Source organism: Podarcis raffonei, chromosome 16, assembly GCF_027172205.1.
Source record: "Podarcis raffonei isolate rPodRaf1 chromosome 16, rPodRaf1.pri, whole genome shotgun sequence".
Lineage (NCBI taxonomy): Eukaryota > Metazoa > Chordata > Lepidosauria > Squamata > Lacertidae > Podarcis > Podarcis raffonei.
The window spans coordinates 16,818,275-16,839,154 of NC_070617.1; the positions used below are offsets into that span (position 1 = coordinate 16,818,275).

Below are 20,880 nucleotides of genomic sequence, written 5' to 3' on the forward strand. Positions count from 1 at the left end.
TGGTTACTTTCCCTACAGGCTAGCGGAGCTGCCCAGCCACAGGTAAGACTGTCTTGCAAGGCTGTGACTCCACCACATCAAGTCTTCCAGAAGCAGAGGAAGACTTGAGCTAACGGAAACAAGGGTACCCCATTTGGGGGGGGGGCATGTATCAGTGCTACAATTCCTACGGGGAGCGGGAAGACTTGGAGAGTGCAAAAGAAAGAAGCCCCTGACTAACTAGAAAATAAGGGTGTTAAATGTGCTCCCCTCGTTTCCACAAGGAAGGGAAAATTCACCTGCACTTATTTAAGGGGGCTTGAGTGAGTTGTGAAGTTCCTTGGAACATCTTGTCTTAAATGCAAGCTGGTTCCCCAAGTTGTATGGAGACAGGAAGCTGGCCTTAGACCAAGAGAGACTGTCTGCTGTCCATCTAGCACAGCAGCTCTTCAACTTGAGGGGGGCATTCCCTAGCCCTGCCTCCTGAGGATTGCAGGGTTGGACTAGATGACTCTTTGGGTCCCCTTCCAACTCTACAATCCCAGGACTGTATGAGATTCTATAACTGTTTGGGACCTTCTGTGTGCAAAGTGGGTGCTCTTCTACTGAGCTAGGGCCCAAACTTAAGAGGCCTATGGTTAGAAAACAGTAATGAGACCTGATTTTTGCAGAGGGAGTTGGGATGGGAGCTGGTAGTTAGATCGCTGCCCGTTCCTCCCCGGCCCCAATTACCAGTCTGCCTTCCAAAAAGCAGCTCAGGATTGACCAAGGTAAAAGAGGAGGCTCACAGCGAGGAGCAGCTGATGACCTAACCATTTCAGAGGAGCAAGTCCCCTTCACCATCCTCTCTGCATCTGCCCAGGCACCAAGTACCCCTTCACTGAGAGTCGGGGGAAGGAATCTGCTCCTACTGGAAAGGGGAGCACCCTTTAAACACACACCAGCACCAATCCTGGCCTGGTTGAAGGATCTCAGCAAGGTTAAGGTCCTATCCTAGGACATGCTACCTCCAGTCTCTGCCGTTCATAGCAGCAGGCAGGAGCAGGGGCCAGATCTTCTCAGTTATGCACTAGGCCTAACCAGGGCTATTTGGAAAGGGAAATGGGTAAACAGGGTCAGAATAATGTACAGGGAAGGTGCTCCGATCTTCATCTTGGTGCTGGGTGGAAAGCCAGCAAGTTGATGATTTGGACCGGAGGCAGTCAAGGGGCCCGAGAGGCTTAGTCTATCACTGCAGAACTGCACATTGAGTTCATGCCACAGGCGTGGCTGCCACGGTACAGGTAGTAGTAGCCCTGAAAAGAGACACGGGACAATTGTCAGTAAGCAGCACAGACCTTCCTTGACCAGGAAAGCCTAGCCACAGTATTGCTTACTTCAAGATTGGATTACTGCAACACACTCTTTGTGGGGCACCCCTTGCGCTTGATCGGGAAGCTGCAGTTAGTGCAGAATGCTGCAGCACAATTGCTGACAGGACCCCATCAGCAAATAACCCCATTGGTCAGAGATCTGAACTAGTTGCCCATTTGCTACCCTGGCCAGGTTCAATGTGTTACTATCAGCATACCAAACCTTTAGTAACTTGGGACCAGTTTACCTGCGAGATTCACTTATATCTGTGAAACTGGCATTGTTACAGATGCCACATAATACCTGTTGCACATTTGTAAGAAATAGACCTTTTATTGTGACTGCTCCTACACTTCGGAACTCCCTGCCCATTGACAGCAGGCAGATGTCTTTCCTGTACTCTTCTCAGTGCTTGTGAAAAACTTATTTTGTTTACAGAAACCTAGCCAAATATGTAGAATGTTTACATGTGTTTTTAATTGTTTGTAGTAAAGTTTTAAAAAGCTGGTTTTGACAGTTTTCATTGATAGTTTTACAGTGGTACCTCGTGTTACGTACCATCCCCCTTACGAATACTGTGCGTTACGCGTTACGCTAACCCGGAAGTAGATGCCCCTTGTTGCGACCTTTGCCCCGGGATGCGAGCAGAAGTCGCGGCGCGGCAGCAGGTGCCATTAGAGAAAGCGCGCCTCATATTATGAGAGTTTTCCTGTTACGAATGGACCTCTGGAACAGATTAACACAAGGTACCACTGTATATCCTTTCTGTAAACTGTTTTGAGATTTTTTTACAGTCAAGCAGTTCCACAGTATGATCACATCTTACACGCATTTAAGTTTCAACCATACGTGATTGAAGGAAAGTTGGTTGAATTTGTGCAAGTCAAGTCGCAAGCAAGATGGAGAGCTTAAGAGCTCTTTTTGCATTGGGTCCACTTGCAGTTACCTGGGGCAGAAAGAGCTTCTAATTTCTCTGCCTTGCTTGCTGGGGATTCTGGGGATTATCTCTCCCCATCTGCCTTGCTTCAATTTTCATGTATACGCAGAACCCTTGGACTCGAACGTCTACATAAAATGTGATCGTACGGAGCTTACATTTTGTGATATATATATCTGCCTTCTGCCTGCACATGAGCATGTCATTGGCCAGCACAACGTAAGCAGAAGTCAGCCATACCCTGGCACCGGCTCCTCCTTGCCTCAAAAGCGTTGTCAAGCAAAGAGACACTGGGTTAGGGGGTCAGCAGCAGGCAGTTACACTGAGGAGAAAGCTAAGCTTGACTCGTGAGCTTTCAGTGTATCAGCCCCTTCCTTACAATGTGAACAGAGATTGCCAAGAGCGGGGGAAAGGTCACCCAGCTGAGTTTGGAAGAATGCTTACCTTCTCTCCCCAGTTCTCTCCCCAACTGTTCTTGATTGCCCAGAATGGAGTACGGCCCCCTGTGTGTGCATACAGGTGGAAACAGAAGAGAGTTGTCAGGGGTAGAGCAAGCAGTAAACCGCTTTGAGTTTGTTTTTTTCCAAAGCAGCATATAAATTTTATAAAATCCTCCATCTATCCCTCGAGAGAGTCCCCCCCCCCAACCCATCGATCTCTTGAAGTGGCTTAAGACGGATCTGATCTCTGCATCATCCTTGGATGGAAGCTAGCAGCTTTTTGCAAGCAGGAAGGAAATCATTCTTGACCCCTCCTGCTTCCTCCACCCACCCACCGCTCCCTGCCCACCTCTGAACATCCATCACAAGTAAGGAAACTCCCCACTTGTAGTTCTCCTTCAGCCTCTATTAGTCACACCTGTTACAACTGGGGAGTCTGAAGCGAAACTTTGGGAATCATGAGAACTAGGGACTTAGATCAGACAAACATCAGGTGCCAGCACTAGTAAAACTGCTCTAATATATTTTGCCCAGACGCAAGCAGGTTTTAACTGAGCAAGCTTTAGGGTAATTTAAAGTCTCATCTGCATTTTTTCTAACTCTTTGTGTGAGCATTTTAGAAAGGAGGTAGGGTGGCACAAAAAATGTTTTAGATAGGTCACGTAAATAAATTAGAAAGAACAAAGCAAAGCAAGCTTGGCTTGAACACAGATGGAGACTGCTTCTGAACGCTAAACTGCAGGGTGGAGGAATGGAGATTCCAGAGTGAATCTCCCCACCTTCACGTTTTGGGAGCATCCCCCCCCCCGCAAGTAAAAGTAGCCACTTACGTGTGCCGTAGCCCACCAAGAGGACTGCGTGGTCAATCATCCAGGGGTTGCAGAGCAGGAAGAAGGGGTGGGAAACTCCCCTCCTGTAGAACTGGACAGGGGAAGAAGGGGAAAAGGGCTCAGAGACAATCCTGGACTCCAAACAACTTAATACATACATGTTGCACCCTGTGCAATGTTTGGGCCTTCAGGCAATTGGGGAGGGCTTGAAGGTCTATGCGTGAAGCTACTAAGAAAGTCAAATGTGTCCTAACTGCAAGGAGTCCTTGCTTCTCTGAACAGATCTGTTCCCTCGTGTTCTACATGACTCAGCCCTTCCTCTCTCAATCAGCAACAAAAACCAAACTAGGCCAATCTGAATTTGGAAGCAGAGTAAGCCGTGTAAAAGAAATGCAGGCAGGGCTAGCTGTTGGATCAGACCAGAGGCCCAGCAGTCTGCCTCAGTGACCAACCAGGAAGCTCACAAGGACAACAGCAATACTCTCTTCTCCACCTGCGATTCAACTGGTGTTCAGGTGCATGCTGCTTCCCAAGGCAGAAAATAACCATCATGGCTAGCAGCCGTCGCCAGGCTTCTTCTCCTTGAGTTTGTCTAACCTGCTTTGGAAGCTGGTCACATTAGTGGCCATTGCTGCATTTAGTGCTTGCAAATTCGACAGTTCTATTTCTGTGCGGAGAAGGGCTTTGTTTTGCCTGTCCTGAATCAGATATGGCTCTGAGTCCTAGGGCAGGAGGTGGCAGAGCTCCAACGGCATCCCAGGGTTTCTTTTCTTCTTTTTTTAAGTTTTAAAAAGCAAGGGAAAATGGAAAACCTATGGCCACATCATAAAGTTAATGCAACTCCCTACTCAAACTTGCATAGAAATTTCTGTCCTTCCACTGTGATTTTTTGGGGAGGGTTTCCTTTTGCTCCCCACCTGCTCAACAAATGATGTGGTGGGGGGAATGTTTTTTGACCAAAAGGGTGACCTCTGTTCCTTACAGCATGGAAAAAGCAGCATGGCCCTCCAGGGGTTCCCTCACCTGCATGGCAAAGGCGTTCAGAGCAATGGAAATAGGGCCGTTCTTAGCCAGCCAGGCAGCGATCTCTGAAATGGAGAGAGTGACTGGTTAATATGCAAGGCCATTATATGATGCAGAGAGATATAAGAGAAGGAGAGGGAGCTTATGGGAGCTGCGCTGCAGGCCCTGCCCCAGAAAACGAAAGCATTTTACACATGTGGATCGCCATGCATTTGAGATACTGATACGCTGCCTCTCTCCCTGGCCTCAGTTGCACTTCCTACACCCATGCATGGTGGCAGCAGGTAGGACAAGAAATCGTAGCAGGACGGCTCAGCAGAGAAGCTGTTAAGTATCAAGCGTGTGGTCTTGAATGTTTCTTAGCCATAAAAGCAGCAAGAAGGGCACCTATCAAGTCCATAGAACATCTAGGGCAGGCCTGGGATGCCTCAGGGACCTATGCAGTCATCCAGACCTCTAAATCCATCCCGCAGACCACAAGTCTCTGTGACCCTGCCCTTTGTGTTTTTTATTAGCCAGAATGTGTTATTGGACCATGATAATACCTCTTGCTTGTATGGATGAAGAGGGAGTAAATAACCTCTGCACTGGCTGCCCATCTACTATCGAGCCAGGTCCTTGTATTGATTTTACAGAGCCCTGAACAACTTAGATCCAAGGTACCTTAGATCCTGGCTCAGTTACCAAGATCACCTGGTACCTTAGAGATGGCCTGAACCTTTATATCCTGGCTCCGTTACCAAGATCACCTGGAAGAACCTCATTGGTCATCCCTTGAGTTGGCAAAGGTCATTTGACATCAATGTGAAATAGAGTCTTTAGTCTTATTGGCCTAGTCTTGTGGAACACTCTGCTAACAGAGATTCTGCTAACATCTGAAGGCAGCTCTATTTAGGGAAGCTTTTAATGTTTAATGTATTAGAGGATATTAATATTTTTTGGAAGCCGCCCAGAGTGGCTGGGGCTATTATTATTATTATTATTATTCAGCATCCAGCTCCTTTTAAACATCCACTGAGAACTTCTCTATGTCGTCAAGATTATGCCAGCAATTAAGAAGGCATCTTTCCATAACACTTAGATGATGGTCTCTGATCTTAAATGAGTTTTTATATTAGATAGTTATTACTGTACACTTTTATTTTGTTATGATTTGCAGCATACTGTATAAATATTTTCATAAACACATTGGTGTCTACACCAATTCTTACATGGCTGACTTCTGTCACATCTGTTGCCCTGTCCAGATGTTTTGAGACTACAATTCACATCATCCCTGACCACTGGTCCTGTTAGCTAGGGATCATGGGAGCTGTAGTCCCAAAACATCTGGAGAGCCGAGTTTGCCTATGCCTGCTCTGGCCCCACACACCACTGGCATGTGGCTTCTGGAAGTTTGGCCAAGAGGCAAGGCAGCCCTGGGGCTGGGAAAAGTTTGCCCAACCCTTGCTCTAGGCAGTAGCAAGTGGCCCTCCTCATTCCACAGCAGACTGTTCCAGATCTCTCTAGGTATTAAGAGTCCCACAATCTGATTCACTAACTGGCACCCCAAGCCATGGTCTCAGACACATACCTGTCTCATCCCGGGATATTGATACGGAGCTATTGATGTAGACGGCCACCTTATCCTTGGAGAAGCCACACTTCTGCTCGAACCCTTCGTAACTGTAATCGCGCTCTGTCTCCAGGCCGCCTGGGGAAGAAGAAGAGGAGAATCAGGAAGGCCAAGGAAGGTGATGACCTGGCAGGGAAAACTCTGAACAGGCGGGGCTCTTACTGTGCAGAATAAGGATCTAAGAGTGGCTTTTAAAAAAACCCCACATTTATTATGCCCTAATAATACTTCTGTGGGATGCAGGTGGCACTGTGGGTTAAGCCACAGAGCCTAGGACTTGCTGATCAGAAGGTCGGCGGTTCGAATCCCCGTGATGGGGTGAGCTCCTGTTGCTCGGTCCCTGCTCCTGCCAACCAAGCAGTTCGAAAGCACGTCAAAGTGCAAGTAGATAAATAGGTACCGCTCCAGTGGGAAGGTAAACAGCGTTTCCGTGCGCTGCTCTGGTTCACCAGAAGCGGCTTAGTCATGCTGGCCACGTGACCCGGAAGCTGTATGCTGGCTCCCTCGGCCAATAAAGCGAGATGAGCGCTGCAACCCCAGAGTCGGTCACGACTGGACCTAATGGTCAGGGGTCCCTTTACCTTAATAATACTTCTAGAGGCAGCTTCCAACAATAAAAGCAGCAAGGAACAACAACCCCTACGTGAGAAATCAACAGCAGCCAGAATCCAGAAATTCTGAAGAGGGACTTTGCATTGTCAACAAACGGCTGAACAAACAGAGCCTCTTCCAGCCTCACTGTGGTGGTTGCTTCACAGCCATTGGGGAACTGCAGTAAAGGCAGCATGTGCACTCTTGAAAAATGCAGGGTTTGCCCCAAGAAAGAGGGAATGGATTTTTTCTAAAAGGGAAGGATCTGGCATGAATGGTGCTCTAGATGCAACTGACAAAACTCAGTTACGTTTTAGCCTTGGGAACAAACCAGCATTTCCAGCACCACCGTGCTCAAGGAACCCAGTTTCTCCAGTTCAGAGACTGCTGTGAAAACAAGTCTCTGAACACTCAAAACATCTTATTCTCGGGATGTCAAGGCACATGCAGAGGAACAAGCTGCAGACCAAGTGCTGCACTGGAGCAAAAATATTTTGCTGACTCACCCAGCCCTTCGATGGCCTCGTAGGCCGTGGATGGAAGTCCTCCTCCGCAGGCTTTGTCTACGGAGTCACAGTCCAGCAGCTCTGTGGAGGGAGCAGAAATCAGATCAGCTGGAAACTGGAGGGTGAACACCCAAAGACCTGTCCAGTCTTGCTCCTGAAGTCAGCCAACTTCCCAATTTATTTCTTTATGACATTTCTTTCATAAAATTCATATGCCACTTGATTGAAGGAAAAACTCAAAGCAGTTACATCTCGCTCTTCACCATATGTGATCTCAGGATGGGTTATAACAAGTTAATGAAAGGAAAAAATAAATAAAATCTGCTTCGAGAATGCAAGCATCCTCTACCTGTAAAACATTTGAGTCAACGCGGCCATGTAAACAAGGCACAACCAATGACTTCACTGGTGGTTTTTTTTTGTTTTGTTTTAGCTCTGCTGCCCAGAAAGCTCCCAGATCCAAACATGAGAGGCCAGGCCTCCTCAAAGAACTCCCTACCTTGCTCAGAGAGGGAAACCAAAGTGCCATTGTGGAGGAACCACTGCCCTTCCACGTTGCCCGTCACAGAGAAGGCCCAGCAGGAGCCACAGTAACCCTGCAGTCATTGAGAAAAGGAAAGAGTTACTCCAGATAGTATGAAATGGCCATAAGATGAAAAAGACAATTCAGAAGCAGCCTGGAAGAAGGCAACTTACATCAGTTAAACAACTTCACTGGCTACCGGTCCACTTTTGGGCACAATTCCAAGCGCTGGTTCTGACCTATAAAGCCCTATATGGCCCTATATGGGACCAGGCTTCCTGAATGACCATAACTCCCTATATAAACCTTTCTAGGTGCCAAGATCCTCAGGTGAGCACTTTCTCTTGAACCCATTAACATCAAAAACACGGTTGGTGGTGACACAAGAGAGAACCTTTGCTGCGGCTGCTCCCAGATTGTGGAATCCTCTCCCAGGAGAAGTTGAACTGGTTCCCTCTTGGTTATCCTTCTGCTGGCAGACTAAAACTTTTGTATTGAGACAGGCCTTTGAAAAGTAAGGTGCAGACGATGCAGATGGTGTTGCAACCTTCTGATCAGCAAACTGTACTTTAGCTGCTGGTTCTAAATGTATTTCAATGTATTTTAACTACTGCTTTCAATTAGTTTTATTACTTTTCATTTTATGAGGATGTTTTTTACACGTTGTAAGCTGCCTTGCATCCCAATTTGATATAAAGCTGGGATATAAATTCCTACAGAGAACAAAACAAAATAAAGCTCAGGCCCAGAACCTAGGGTGGATCACTACCTTCTTCCAGCTCCTCACCAACCTCACACAACAAACCCACACAGGGAAACAGTGGAACTTTTATCCCCTTTGGAAACTTTAAGCCCAGCCCGGTTCCCTTCAGGAAGCATCTGCTTCCATAGTGGGGCGGAGGAAAACCAACCTGGTTCTTGACACCTGTGACAGCCCCGTGGTCCCGCCAGTCCCATGCATCAGGGGGGGGATCATTAGGGATGGTGGCTGGTTTCATTGGCCGACCAGGCAGCTGGGAAAGCAGTGGGTTCAAGTACGTGGAGCGGAACTCCTCCTCTGAAAGAAAGGAGAAAGATACGTTGTGCGATGAAAAGACGAAAGCACCAGACTTCATAAAATATGACACTCTAGCCTTCCTGGCTGGTTGAAGTTCTTGGGTTCTATCTGCCACAAATACATACAGTGGTACCTTGGGTTAAGTACTTAATTCGTTCCGGAGGTCCGTTCTTAACCTGAAACTGTTCTTAACCTGAAGCACCACTTTAGCTAATGGGGCCTCCCGCTGCTGCCGCGCCGCTGGAGCACGATTTCTGTTCTCATCCTGAAGCAAAGTTCTTAACCCGAGGTACTATTTCTGGGTTAGCAGAGTCTGTAACCTGAAGTGTTTGTAACCTGAAATGTATGTAACTCAAGGTACCACTGTATCTGTATCTTTCCTCTTTGGAACTTGTACTGTAATTTTAAAAACATTAGATACCCCTTTTTGGTTTATTTTATGCTACTTCTATTCACTTTGTTTCATTCGCTCTCTCTTTTATTGAATAAAAAACCCTTTTAATATACACATCCGGATAATGTATTATCCCAGTTCCTTAATGCGAGTAACTGAATGTAAAAATAAAATATCTGGTTTGAGACACCTGCACTTTCCAAGGAAGCTGGGATATGTAACACTTACCACATTGCAGGATAAAGAAGACAAGACTCTAACCTGTTAGCTGGAGCTTTTTCAGAGAGGGTTTGGTGGTGGCACTGTGAGGACTAAGTGGCAGCAGTTTTGTAGAGAATGCCATTTGTTTACTGCAGCCTGTTCAGCCTGGTGCCCTCCTGATGGGCGTTTTAGTCCTGCAACATCTGGAGGGCACCTGGTTGGCCAAGGTGGGTCTACCAGACACAGGTATGCTGTAGCTCTGCAATTCAGAGGGGAAGCTAGCAGCAGAGTCCCTGCCCCGTCCTCACCTACCTGTCAGATCACTGAATTTGGTGACACCGTATTCTGCCGTGCCCTGATCCAGTTCCTGAATTAGCCGGGCCTTCTCCAGATTCTCTGCAAAGATCCTGAAACGCCTCTCAGTCTCTAAAAGAGAAGGCCAGGGAAACAAGGACTGAGCATGAGTATTGATTCTTATTGGTTCTTATCCATCAGCAGTTATGCCTACAGTTCTTTAAGGATGCTTAACATGCAGAATGCTACTGCCAGCAGTGTGTACGTGGGCTGGTGGGCTCCGAGGAGCGGAGGGATGCCAAATTGGATCAGGAGAAGCTGGAAGACAGACAAGGGAGGCAGGGAGCCTGTGGCCTTCCCAATGCCTGCCTTCCTAACTCCCAACAGCCCAAGCAAGCACAGCCACGCCTGCTACAAAATCTGAACATCAGAGGAACTCTGCTGAGAAGCTAGCCTGACCTTTGCAGCTTATATTTATAATCACAGAGCCAGTGTGGTGTAGTGGTTAAGAGTGGTAGTTTCGTAATCTGGGGAACCAGGTTCGCGTCTCCGCTCCTCCACCTGCAGCTGCTGGGTGACCTTGGGCCAGTCACACTTCTCTGAAGTCTCTCAGCCCCACTCACCTCACAGAGTGTTTGTTGTGGGGGAGGAAGGGAAACGAGAATGTTAGCCGCTTTGAGACTCCTTAAAGGGAGTGAAAGGCAGGATATCAAATCCAAACTCTTCTCTTCTTCTTGCATTTTATATCCCGCTTTCCTTCCAAGGAGCTCAAGGTGGCACACACAGTTCTCCCAGCCCTTCTTATTTTATCCCCACAATTACTCTGTGAGGTACATCCGACTTGAGAAACTGCACCTGGCCCAAGGTTATCCCACAAGCTTCATGGCTGAGTGGGGATTCAAACTCTGGGCTCTGTCAGGTCCTAGACCAGCCATTACACCACACAGGGCAGCCTTACCAACATGCTCAGGCATGTTGTTGCTTTGACAGTTTCCTTCGCCCATCATTCACCTTGCTTGTCCTTGTAGCTCTTCTCATAGGTTGTCAAGAACTCCTTGAAGAGGGGCACCAGGTGGTTGGAGGCATTCTGGGGATGGAAGAATCCAGAACTGAGAAACTGGTACACAAGGAACTGAATCACAGAAACAGAGCTGCTGCCTTCAACTGCAGATTGCAATTTTATTTTATTTTCCAAACTGTATTGCAGAAATAATGTTGATTAAGGCATAAATATAAATTAGCCCCCTTCCCTCCTATGAACAGTATTTCCAGCATAATATTACATTTCTTTAACACAATATATTTTACGAGTAGTATTAAGAACCTATTAAACATAATATCTGACTTTCAATAGTATTATTATTATTTTCCTTTACAGCATTCATTGTCTCTTAGAACCTATAATCTAAACAAAGGACTCCATTAATTAGATGCACGCTTCATTTTTTTTAATTAATCTAACCCTTCTACAATGAATCCTGTCTTTCTCTTTAAAAGACCAAACTGTTTTATATATAGTTGGAACTGATCTACCAGATTCCTGGCATTTTATGAAATCAATGAATAAATGCCAGCCTGCCAAAAACCTGTCCATCTTTCTTTGACCTTTGACCTTTCATTACCCTAGCCAATTACTTTTTTAAAATTGCTGTATCAGAAGCAAGGCTATCTTAGGCAGATGATATCAAAGTACCCAAAACGAATCAGCCATCCAGTTTCCCTAATGTTAGAATCAGGAACATGCAAACAGGAATGCTGTGCATTTTTGACCAAAATTGGAAGATTGTGCCTGTCTCAAATGTATACAGTCATACCTCGGAAGTCGAACGGAAGTCCATCCGACTATCAAAATGTTCAGAAACCAAAGCACGGCTTCTGGTTGGCTGCAGGAAGCTCCTGCAGCCAATTGGAAGCCATGTCGGACATTCGGGTTCCAAAGAAAGTTCGCAAACCGGAACAACTCACTTCCAGGTTTGCGGCAATTGGGAGCCGAAACGTCAGAGTACCAAGGCGTTTGGGATCCAAGGTACAGACTGTACATACTTTTGGCATAAAGGGAAAGAAGAGAAAGAGACAGGAACACAGCCCTGCTTTGCCCTGCTAAGAGAGTTTACACCCCAGCTCCAAAAGACAGAGGAATGACACTCACCTGCAGAAACCTCTCTTCCTGGGCTAACTCCTCGACTTCCTTGGCAGGTGCCTTCGGACGGAACACTTCCCACTCCCCCAGTTTTGCTGCGTGGACTACCTCCGAAGGCTCTGCAAGAGCAAGGGGTGTGTGTGTGTTTATTTATTTACTATCCCACACTCCGTCACCAGACTAAGTGGATACAGACATACTTCGGGTGAATGCACTTCAGGTTGAGCGCGTTTGAGTTGTGCTCCGTGGCAACCCGGAAGTAACGGAGCACGTTACTTTTGGATTTTGCCGCTTGCGCTTGCGCAGACGCTCAAAATGACGTCACGCGCATGCACAGAAGCGGCGAAAAGTGATACGCACATGTGCAGACGTGCCATCACTAGTTATGTTTGCTTCTGGATGCGAACGGGGCTCCGGAACGGATCCCGTTCATATCCAGAGGTACCACTGTATTCCAAAAGTCACCTACATTCTAAATGGCTATCAGCTAAACCCCCAATCCTTCCCATTACACCTCCTCGTAGAAATATGTGCTTAACCAGATATGCAGAAGGAAATATTTTACCCAACAGCCTACACCTTAATGATTCATGCCCCTGAATGATTCATTGTGCCTGGGGAGAAAAGGTGAGGTCATGTATCAATTACACACACGGACACCCATCTTGTAAATGATGTAAGTCCAGGTATCAACATCATAGTGCCTTGCAATCTTCTCCTGGCCCCCACAAAGCCCCTCCCCGCACTACCCACTTGGTCATGAGGCCGTAAGGGTGGCCAGTTTTTTCTCCCTTTAAAGATACATACAGGCAGCACCCCCAACCCCCCGTTTAGGCACGTTCCATATGTGTGCAACCGTGTACATGTGCATTGCGCCAAACCCAGAAGTGACCCAGAAACATCATAAAGACATCACTGAAATGTCACTAAAAGGGCAGAGCAGGGTGCTTGCAGGCTTTTTCAATGGGTTTCAATTATACACAATTTCACTGACGCACGCAGTACCTTAGAACGTAAAGCCCGTGTAAACGGGGGGCTGCTTGAACAGGAGGAGGAAGTTGGAAAAGTGGCGCTCTTTCCCATTTCCTCTTCCAACTCTATGTGCTTTTCAAGCCTCAGATTAATATTATTGGGTCAACTTTTATCCAGATCCCTTGGAAAGGCAAAGAGTCCATATGTGTGAACTCTGACAGGAGGGTTGATCCAGAGGACGCAGAGAGAAGCAACCAGGCTCGGTGGCGCCCATAGCACTCGGTCATAAATCCCCACGGGCCAAAGAATGGTTGGCAGCCCCAGATGAAGGAATTCCAAATGGCTTTGAAGCTACTTGCATTTGCTCAGTTGCACTGATAGGAGTCCAACCTGGATGGAGCATTACAGTGTGGAGGCTATTTGCCACCTGAAGGAGAATTCTGTGGAAGTAGGTAGGCTGGTACAAGAGTTATCTTACCCGTTCTGGTTGCTGCTGGCTTTTACAATCAATATCCTTGAAGGAAAAGCTTGGCTCAGGGAGTTACTGTTTATGTCAACAGTATGCAAAGGTTTGGGGCCCTGCCTTCTCGACTGTATTTTCTGCTTTTAACGCTTCAGACAGACTACCCAGACCTGACTTACCAGCCAGGCGACACTCTTGCTTCACCAGCCTCTTCCTGTTTGCCCAGGGCTGGCTCCAGACCTCAAAGTGACATGACTGGAAGGGAAGAACAGAAAAGGTTAGGAGGGCAAGCAAGGCACAGAAAGTCAGGAGAAGCCACGCAGATAAGATGCGTGCAGCGGATGGATGCAAGGCTGGAAATCGGAAATATTGCCTTGCCATCAACTCTAGTAGAGGAAATGGGGCCTACTGGGCTATCAGAGGAGGCAAAAGGAAGTCAGGACCTCTGGCAGGAAAGGGCTGCCCTCCTCCCAAAAGGTTGAAGGTTCGATCCCCATAAGGGGCAGCTACATATTCCTGCATTGCAGGGGGTTGGACTAGATAATCCACAAGGTCTCCTTCCAACTCTTATGATTCTATGACCTAATGATCTATGACTCCAAACAGTAAGGTGCCTTGGGGCATTCATCTTGCACCACGCACCAAAGATGCTTTGTCCCTACCAGCCACTTCAATGGGAGGACCTTTTGCATCTTAATTGAGGCTGATCTCATGAAAATAAGTCCTAGCAAAAGGGTCAGTGTGTGTACTTGTCAGATATTTTGCACTGAGGGCTAGTTGCGCCTGGGTTGCAACCACTTCAGTCTTCAGCTTGGGGGATCGAGCACACCATCAGCATCTCAGAAGAGCCTGGATCAAGCCCATCTTACGTAGCTCAGAGGTAGAGAATCTGCCTTGCATGCAGAACAACCCAGGTTCAATCTCCAGGTAAGGCTAGGATAAACTTTTGGATACAGCAACCGTGCCAGTCAGTATACATGATGTCAATGCTCTCTATCTTCCTCCTTGGCACCCAACCCCTGGAGCTACATGAGGCACTGTCAGCTGACAGGCTGGCCAGCCAAACCAAACTGCCCTTATTTGAGGGGAAGTTTATGCAAAGAGATTCAGTGATGCCAGATCACAAGAGAAACATGTGAGGCCCAGGGGGACAAACTGAATTTGGCATGTGCTTATGGAGATCGTAGCCTTGATAATGAGAAGTCTGAGTCAACAGTACCAATGTTTACTGTTGTTAACACACTGCTTTATGCAGACCAAAGCAAATCTGTAACCTCCCCAAGCTTCTGGGCGATGACCTGCTCTTTCCCCATTCGTCTCCTGGACATCTAACTTGCCCTCATTTCCCCAACACATTGGAAGGAGGAGACCATATTTGCACAAACTACTTTGCACCAGTCATAGGTCCCAGTGGGAGGTCTGCTCCTCTTCAAGCAAAGAGGTGTCTGTTTGGAGATGGGAGAGTTAGAAATCCCACTTCACTGCCATCTGCATATCCACAGGGAAACTGAGGTGCCAGGGAAAGATTCTGCAGAGTGCCAGCCTCAGGTGCCCCTCAGTCTCAGCCCATCCTATTTCCTAATGCACACAGAGGTCATACTCAGGGACTTGTAGCACTGTTCGAATAGAGACAAGAGCTGATACACCCAACAGGGGTCATTTTACCACCCTTTAAAATGTTTCTGTGGGAGGGGAGGTTATTGTTTTGTTTTGGTTTCGCTTTATTATGTATTTTGTGTTTTCATTTTGTATTTTTATGTTGCGAACCACCCTGTGATCTTCGGGTGAAGGAAGGTATACAAATAAATTATATTGATTGTAAAAAAAATCTCAAAGTGGTAAACAAAAACAAGAATACAATAAAAATCACCAGTAAAAACATTCAAAAAATTAAAATCAGGATAAATTTTAAAAAACAGATTAAAACATACATCAATGTTCAAGGTATCTGCGTACGCTTGTCTAAACAAAAATATTTTAAGCCAGGTGCTGAAGGGAGTTTGGTGAAGACACCAGCCTGATTCAATTGGCAGGGAGTTCCAAAGTGCAGGTGCTGCCATACTAAAAGACTGATTTCCTACAAATGTGGAACAGATATTATGTGCCAGTGCCTGTGCTAACTGTTGCAGCCCCATGTGTTTTGCGTGATGCTACCAAATGATTTTTTTTTAAACTCAGAAGAGAAATCAGTAGAGCCATGCAAAACTAGGATACCTTGGGAACCAGACTCCAGGTTTCCAGCACATTGAAGGTGGTAGCTACACTCCCCCTGCCCCTTTTAACCAGAAAGCAAAAGTACAATGCTGATTCTTACCATTTGCTCCGGCTCTTCTGGAGTGAGGCAACTAGGAGCATCTTGCCCCACAGCTTGCTTCCCACTGCACTGACTGCTCTGCAGCAGAGTCACATCCAGGTAGTACTTGATTCCATTCACCACCTGGAGATGAGGAAAGAACAGCTCTCAGGCAAGTGGGAAAAGTTGGGAAATTGCCCAGTGATGTTCACTGCCTGCAAGCAGCCAAAACCAGTTCGGAAGAAACTGGAGAAGACCTAAAGTGGCCTCAATGGTTTTCTGGTTTGGAAGGAGGAGGCAGCAGATAACTATGGCTGGACTCTAAAGTTCACCACCCGGCTTTAAACTTGAGGTTTATAAGCTCACGCTTATAATCCATTCATGCATAGAACAGGAACTTCATGAAAGAAAAACGATACACAGCCACTGTCTGGCACACTGCTGACACTGGGAAACATTTCAGCATTCCACAATTCCTGACAGGCAGAGAAAGGGACCCGACTATTCTGTCTCTTGCTGGCTGGCCAAGTCTGTGGTCACCTCACCTCAAAAAGGATACTGTATAGTTGGAAAAGATTCAGAAAAAGGCGACTGAAATGATCAAGGGTATGGAATGACTCCCCCATGAACAAAGGTTGCAGCGTTTGGGGACTTTTTAGCTTAGAGAAAAGACGAGAAGTGACAGAAGTCCATGAAATTATGCATGGCATGGAGAAAGTAGACAGAGGAAAGTTTTTCTCCCTCTCTTGTCACGTTAGAAGTCATGGGCATCCAATCAAACTGAATGTGGAAGCTTCAAGACAGATAACAGGAAGGAGTCTTTCACAGAGCACATAGTTAAACACTTTTATAGGAGGCTGTAAAAGATAATTAGACAAATTCATGGAAGAGAAGGCTTTCAATGGTTACTAGTCACAATCACTATGCTCTGCTTCCATGGAGGTCAGGGGCAGCATGCGTCTGAATATCAGTTGCTGGAATCCACAGGAGATAAGAGAGTGGTTGGCTACCGTGAGAACAGGATGCTGGACTAGATAAGCCATTGGCCTGATCCAGAAGGGCTCTTCTTATGTGATTCTGTCTCACAGTCCCAAACACTGAACAAAAGGCTCTCATGAAAGCCAGGAAGTAAATAAAGCCTCACACACACACACACTTGGAGAGCTAACCAGGCACAATACTGGAGGCTCGAGGCCAACTGTGGCCAAAAAACTTCTGTGAGAGCCTGCACCACAGTTGTACAGGGAAGAATTAAACAGAGCAGGCCGTCTCCTCATGGGAATTATGGTTAAGCCTGCAGACCATTTCAAATACTGATAAAATACACACACACCCTTTTGTTTCTGATATTTAGATTCCATCAAAGATGCAACCTGGTTCTGAGGGAGGAGCAGGAATGCATGGGGCTGAGTTTCTCTTGCTGACTGTCAGCTGTAGGGGCATTCCACTGGCCTTACTCTTAGTCACTGACCTAGTTCTCCAGCATGGAGTGACAGCCTTGGCCCAGAGGTTTGTTACTTGCAGGTCAGCATCAATTATCCAGGACTCCAGCTAATCAGATGGAGGCAGATTCCCTCCCCCTCTGCCAGTATACCAGTTAAAGCAGTATAGCTTGATGGAAGCCACCCATAACTATTTTAAGAGTTAAGTGGATTGTGCTTCTAATTGTCAACAAGAAGACACCTGGGACAGCAATAAGGATCCCAAAGGGAGCGAGGAGAAGAAAAATAACATCCTCAGTGGCAGACTCCCCAGCCCTCTGTACTTCCTAGTCCTGCGTTTGCCATTTCGGATGCCTGTGGAGCTTGGGGCGGGGGCTGATAGAGAAAATACTCTCTACAGATGCCATCAGGCCTCCCCTCCCTCTAATGTCACCTGGTAGTAGGCTGCTTCAGCCTCTTGCCCTGAACTGTTTCCATGACAGCTGGTCATTACAGGAACTTAATACTTAATTTTAAAAACTGATGTCTCAGTTTACTTCCCATCCCTTCCAGTCCCTTTTTCACAAGAACAAGTGCAGCATCCTGTTCTTACAGTGGTCAACCAGATGCCTGATGGAAACCAGCAAGCACAAGAGCACTCTCCCTTCCTGTGGTTTCCAGCAACTGGTATTCAAAAGCTGTGAAGGCAGAGCATAGCCACTGACAGACCCCTTCTTCATGAATTTGTCCAATCTTCTTTTAAAGCGTTCCAAGTTGGTGCCCATCACCACCTCCCGCGGGAGTGAGTTCCATATTTTAACTATGCACTGTGTGAAGGACATTCTTTTCCTTGGACAACGTGCAGTGCTTTATTTTTTAGGGAAAAAGGTGCCGGTACTCACCATGACGTTGTTACAGCAAGTACCACCCTTTTAACATTTGAAAATTGAAGGTTCTGGTACTGCGTACACTTGGGTACTCCCAGAAAAAAAGCACTGACAACCTGCCATTTAGACTGTAATCCCGAAGGCAGGGTCAGTCTTGTTCTAACTGAATGAACGTAAGCTGCTTTGGAATTATTTTTGGCTGGGGGGCAAGGTACAAATGCCTTAACTAGTTAGTTAAATTAAATTAATTTGACAGGAAGGGGTGGGGTTTCTGGGTCTCTTGGCAAAACAAAGAGCACACACTTTGCATGCAGAAGGTCCAGGGTTAAATCCCCAGTTCAGAGGATCCAGGAGGTGTTTGGGGGGGGGGAGACCCCATAGCCAAGACCCTGGAGAAGTGCTGCCAGCCAGAGCACACAATACTGGGGTAGATTGGCAAAATTGGCTGGCATGAGAGCCAGTGGTGGTGTAACAGTTAAGCTCCGTCACTGTCTCTCAGCCTACCCTGCCTCACAGGGTTTTATGGGGATTAAATGAGATGCAGAAAAACCATGTAGGTCACCATTTTAAACTCATTGGAGAAAGGGGGACGGGGGACGGACATAAGCGCAATGAATGGACTTGGATGGAGGCTACTCGGGGCAAGAGGTCCTCATAGCGTCTTTGACCCCACAGATGCTTTATCCTCCCCCCATCCTAAGTCATAGCCCCCTACTTCTTCCAGCCCCAAAGTCCCCCGACGTGCTTCCGCCCCCAAATACTTCATGCTCCTCCACCTTGATGAGCCCCATCCAATTCTTCCAGCCCCAAGGTTCCTCCCTCCTAGCACCCGTGCCCCCCCAAGCCATGATTCCCCCTCATTTCTTCCAGCCCTAAGGTCGTCCCCCCGCACCTGCGCCCAGCCTTTCTGCATCTCACCTGCGTCTGGGCTGAGCGCAGCGTCCAAAGGCGACCGCCACCTCCGGAGCCCGCCTTGTTGCTCTGGAAAGTCTCGGCCAAGGCGAAGCGAGCCGCCTCACGGGCCTGGCCGCTCCGCACGTCCACCTCCCGGGCGCCCCCCGGCATCGCCGCGGAGGCACCCAGCAGGAGCAGGAGCACAAAGGGGACAGCCGACGCCTGCGCCATCCTAGCTCTGACTGAAGGGAGACGGGCCGGCGGCTGGGTGTAGGGAGGGAGAAGGGGCGGGGCCTGAGGCAGAGTGGGAGGGGCCTGAGGCAGACGGCTGGGCATTGGGTGGCGTCCCCTTGGCCGACAAGGCTGGAGGGCGTGTCTCCGCCATGCCCCGCCCATCCGGCGTCATCTGAACGCCCTCGCTGCCCTTGGCTTTGGTCCTCTCCCTCGAAAAACAAGAGGCAATCCCGGCTTCCCTCCAGGAGAAAGGGGCGGGGTCTCACTCCCGCAGCCCCCCTCATGTGACGTCACACGGGGACCCTTCCCTTCCTGCACACCTGGAGAGTACCCCCAGTGGGGTGAGGAGAGGCACAGGGATGAGAACAGGCAGCGCCCTCACCCTGAGCATCTGCAGGCCACAAGGGCCAATGCATGAGCCAGTGTGAGGCAGAGGTTTGAGGGCCAGGATCTGGATTCAAATTCCCACTTGGCCATGAAGTTCACTGGGTGGTCTTGAGGGGCAGTCAGCCTAATCCTACTGGACAAGGTTATTGTGACCATAAAACGGGGGGAAATCGAGTGTGCACAGCTTTAGCAGCAGCAGGATACTAGATGCCAGCAGCTGGAGGAAAACAAGGTAACAATAAGTTAAAACGCCTGGCTGCCAAGCAACCTGAAACGTGGCATGTGTTTGTATACATAGTAATGGTGCCAGGGTGTAGCTACATCTTCCTGTTGTACAATGGAGAGCTCAGATTTTCCACTGTGTGCCACAGATCCAGCTATGGACACTTGTTATCTGTCCCAAAACACACATGGAATTGCAACATGAAATTCATCTGCCCATGTTTGCATATTGTTCTCTGAACTTGCCACAATCCCTGCGTGCAGGGGTAAAGCACATAAGAACCTATGTTTAGCCCTGTTGGATCAGGCCAGCAACCAGCAGATGGTTAGAGTGTGGTGATGATAATGCCAAGATTGCAAGTTTGATCCCCATAAGGGACAGCTGCATATTCCTGCATTGCAGGACTTAGATGATCCTCAGGGTCCCTTTCAACTCTCTGATTCCTCTAGTCCAGCATCCTATACTCACAGTGGCAGACCAGATGCCTGTGAGAAGCCAGCAAGCAAGATCTGAGCACAAAGCCTTCTCCCCTCCTATGGCTTCCAGCAATTGCTGTCTGCAAGTGTGAAGGCAGAGCATAGCTATCATGGCTAGTAGCCATTGATAGCCCTCTCCACCATGTATGTCTGATCCTCTTTTAAAGCCATGAACCAGTAGGACAGTATATGAACATGAGATGAAATAGCATGTAATTTAAAATGTACTGCAGGACTCTGGGCAGCAAAGACTCACCCGGCTCCTGCTGGCATCTGCCCACAAGATAGCCAAGGGAGAGTACATTTCCACACCCCTAAGGTGAGGAACATTTTGACCTTGGCCTAATCTCCTGCAGGTGGCAGAAGCCTTCTGGCAGGAAGAGCTGGTTTGGGCAGTGATTGGAGCCTTCTGGCAACAAGACAGAAACATAGGGAGAGCCAAAATGGGTGGAGATGGGGTAGCAGTTATGAAGTCCTGAAATGCTGCAAACTCTGCCCACTGCTAGCAGGTACCTCCCTGACAGATTACCTCCCTGGGCTGTAGCGCAGAAAATAGGTTCCCTGTTCCAACCTCAAGGTTGGGCCAAGTAACACTTATTGTAAGGCACAAATATTTTTATGTAAATTTCAATTTCTATGCCAGGGCAAGATTATTCCTTACCATTCCTAACTTTGACACCCATCTAGATTTTGCCCATTTTAAAATGATGCCCAGGGAAGGCAGCAGAGCATTGTTCTAGCCCAACT

The 20,880-nt window shown here is 47.7% G+C and overlaps 1 protein-coding gene across 1 annotated transcript; it reads right to left on the reverse strand.

Annotated features, from left to right (window-relative positions):
• Positions 1 to 138: 138 nt before the first annotated feature.
• CTSF (cathepsin F) lies at positions 139 to 19,098 on the reverse strand. The gene is made up of 14 exons (XM_053368799.1): positions 18,838 to 19,098; positions 15,633 to 15,755; positions 13,498 to 13,573; positions 11,893 to 12,002; positions 10,755 to 10,830; positions 9,762 to 9,875; positions 8,709 to 8,854; positions 7,774 to 7,870; positions 7,275 to 7,355; positions 6,136 to 6,255; positions 4,563 to 4,627; positions 3,540 to 3,630; positions 2,714 to 2,772; positions 139 to 1,274 (listed from the first exon to the last, which is right to left on the reverse strand). Exons 1-14 carry the CDS (start codon positions 19,042 to 19,044, stop codon positions 1,200 to 1,202), a joined length of 1,440 nt encoding a protein of 479 aa, XP_053224774.1. The 5' UTR covers positions 19,045 to 19,098; the 3' UTR covers positions 139 to 1,199.
• Between the last annotated feature and the right edge of the window lie 1,782 nt (positions 19,099 to 20,880).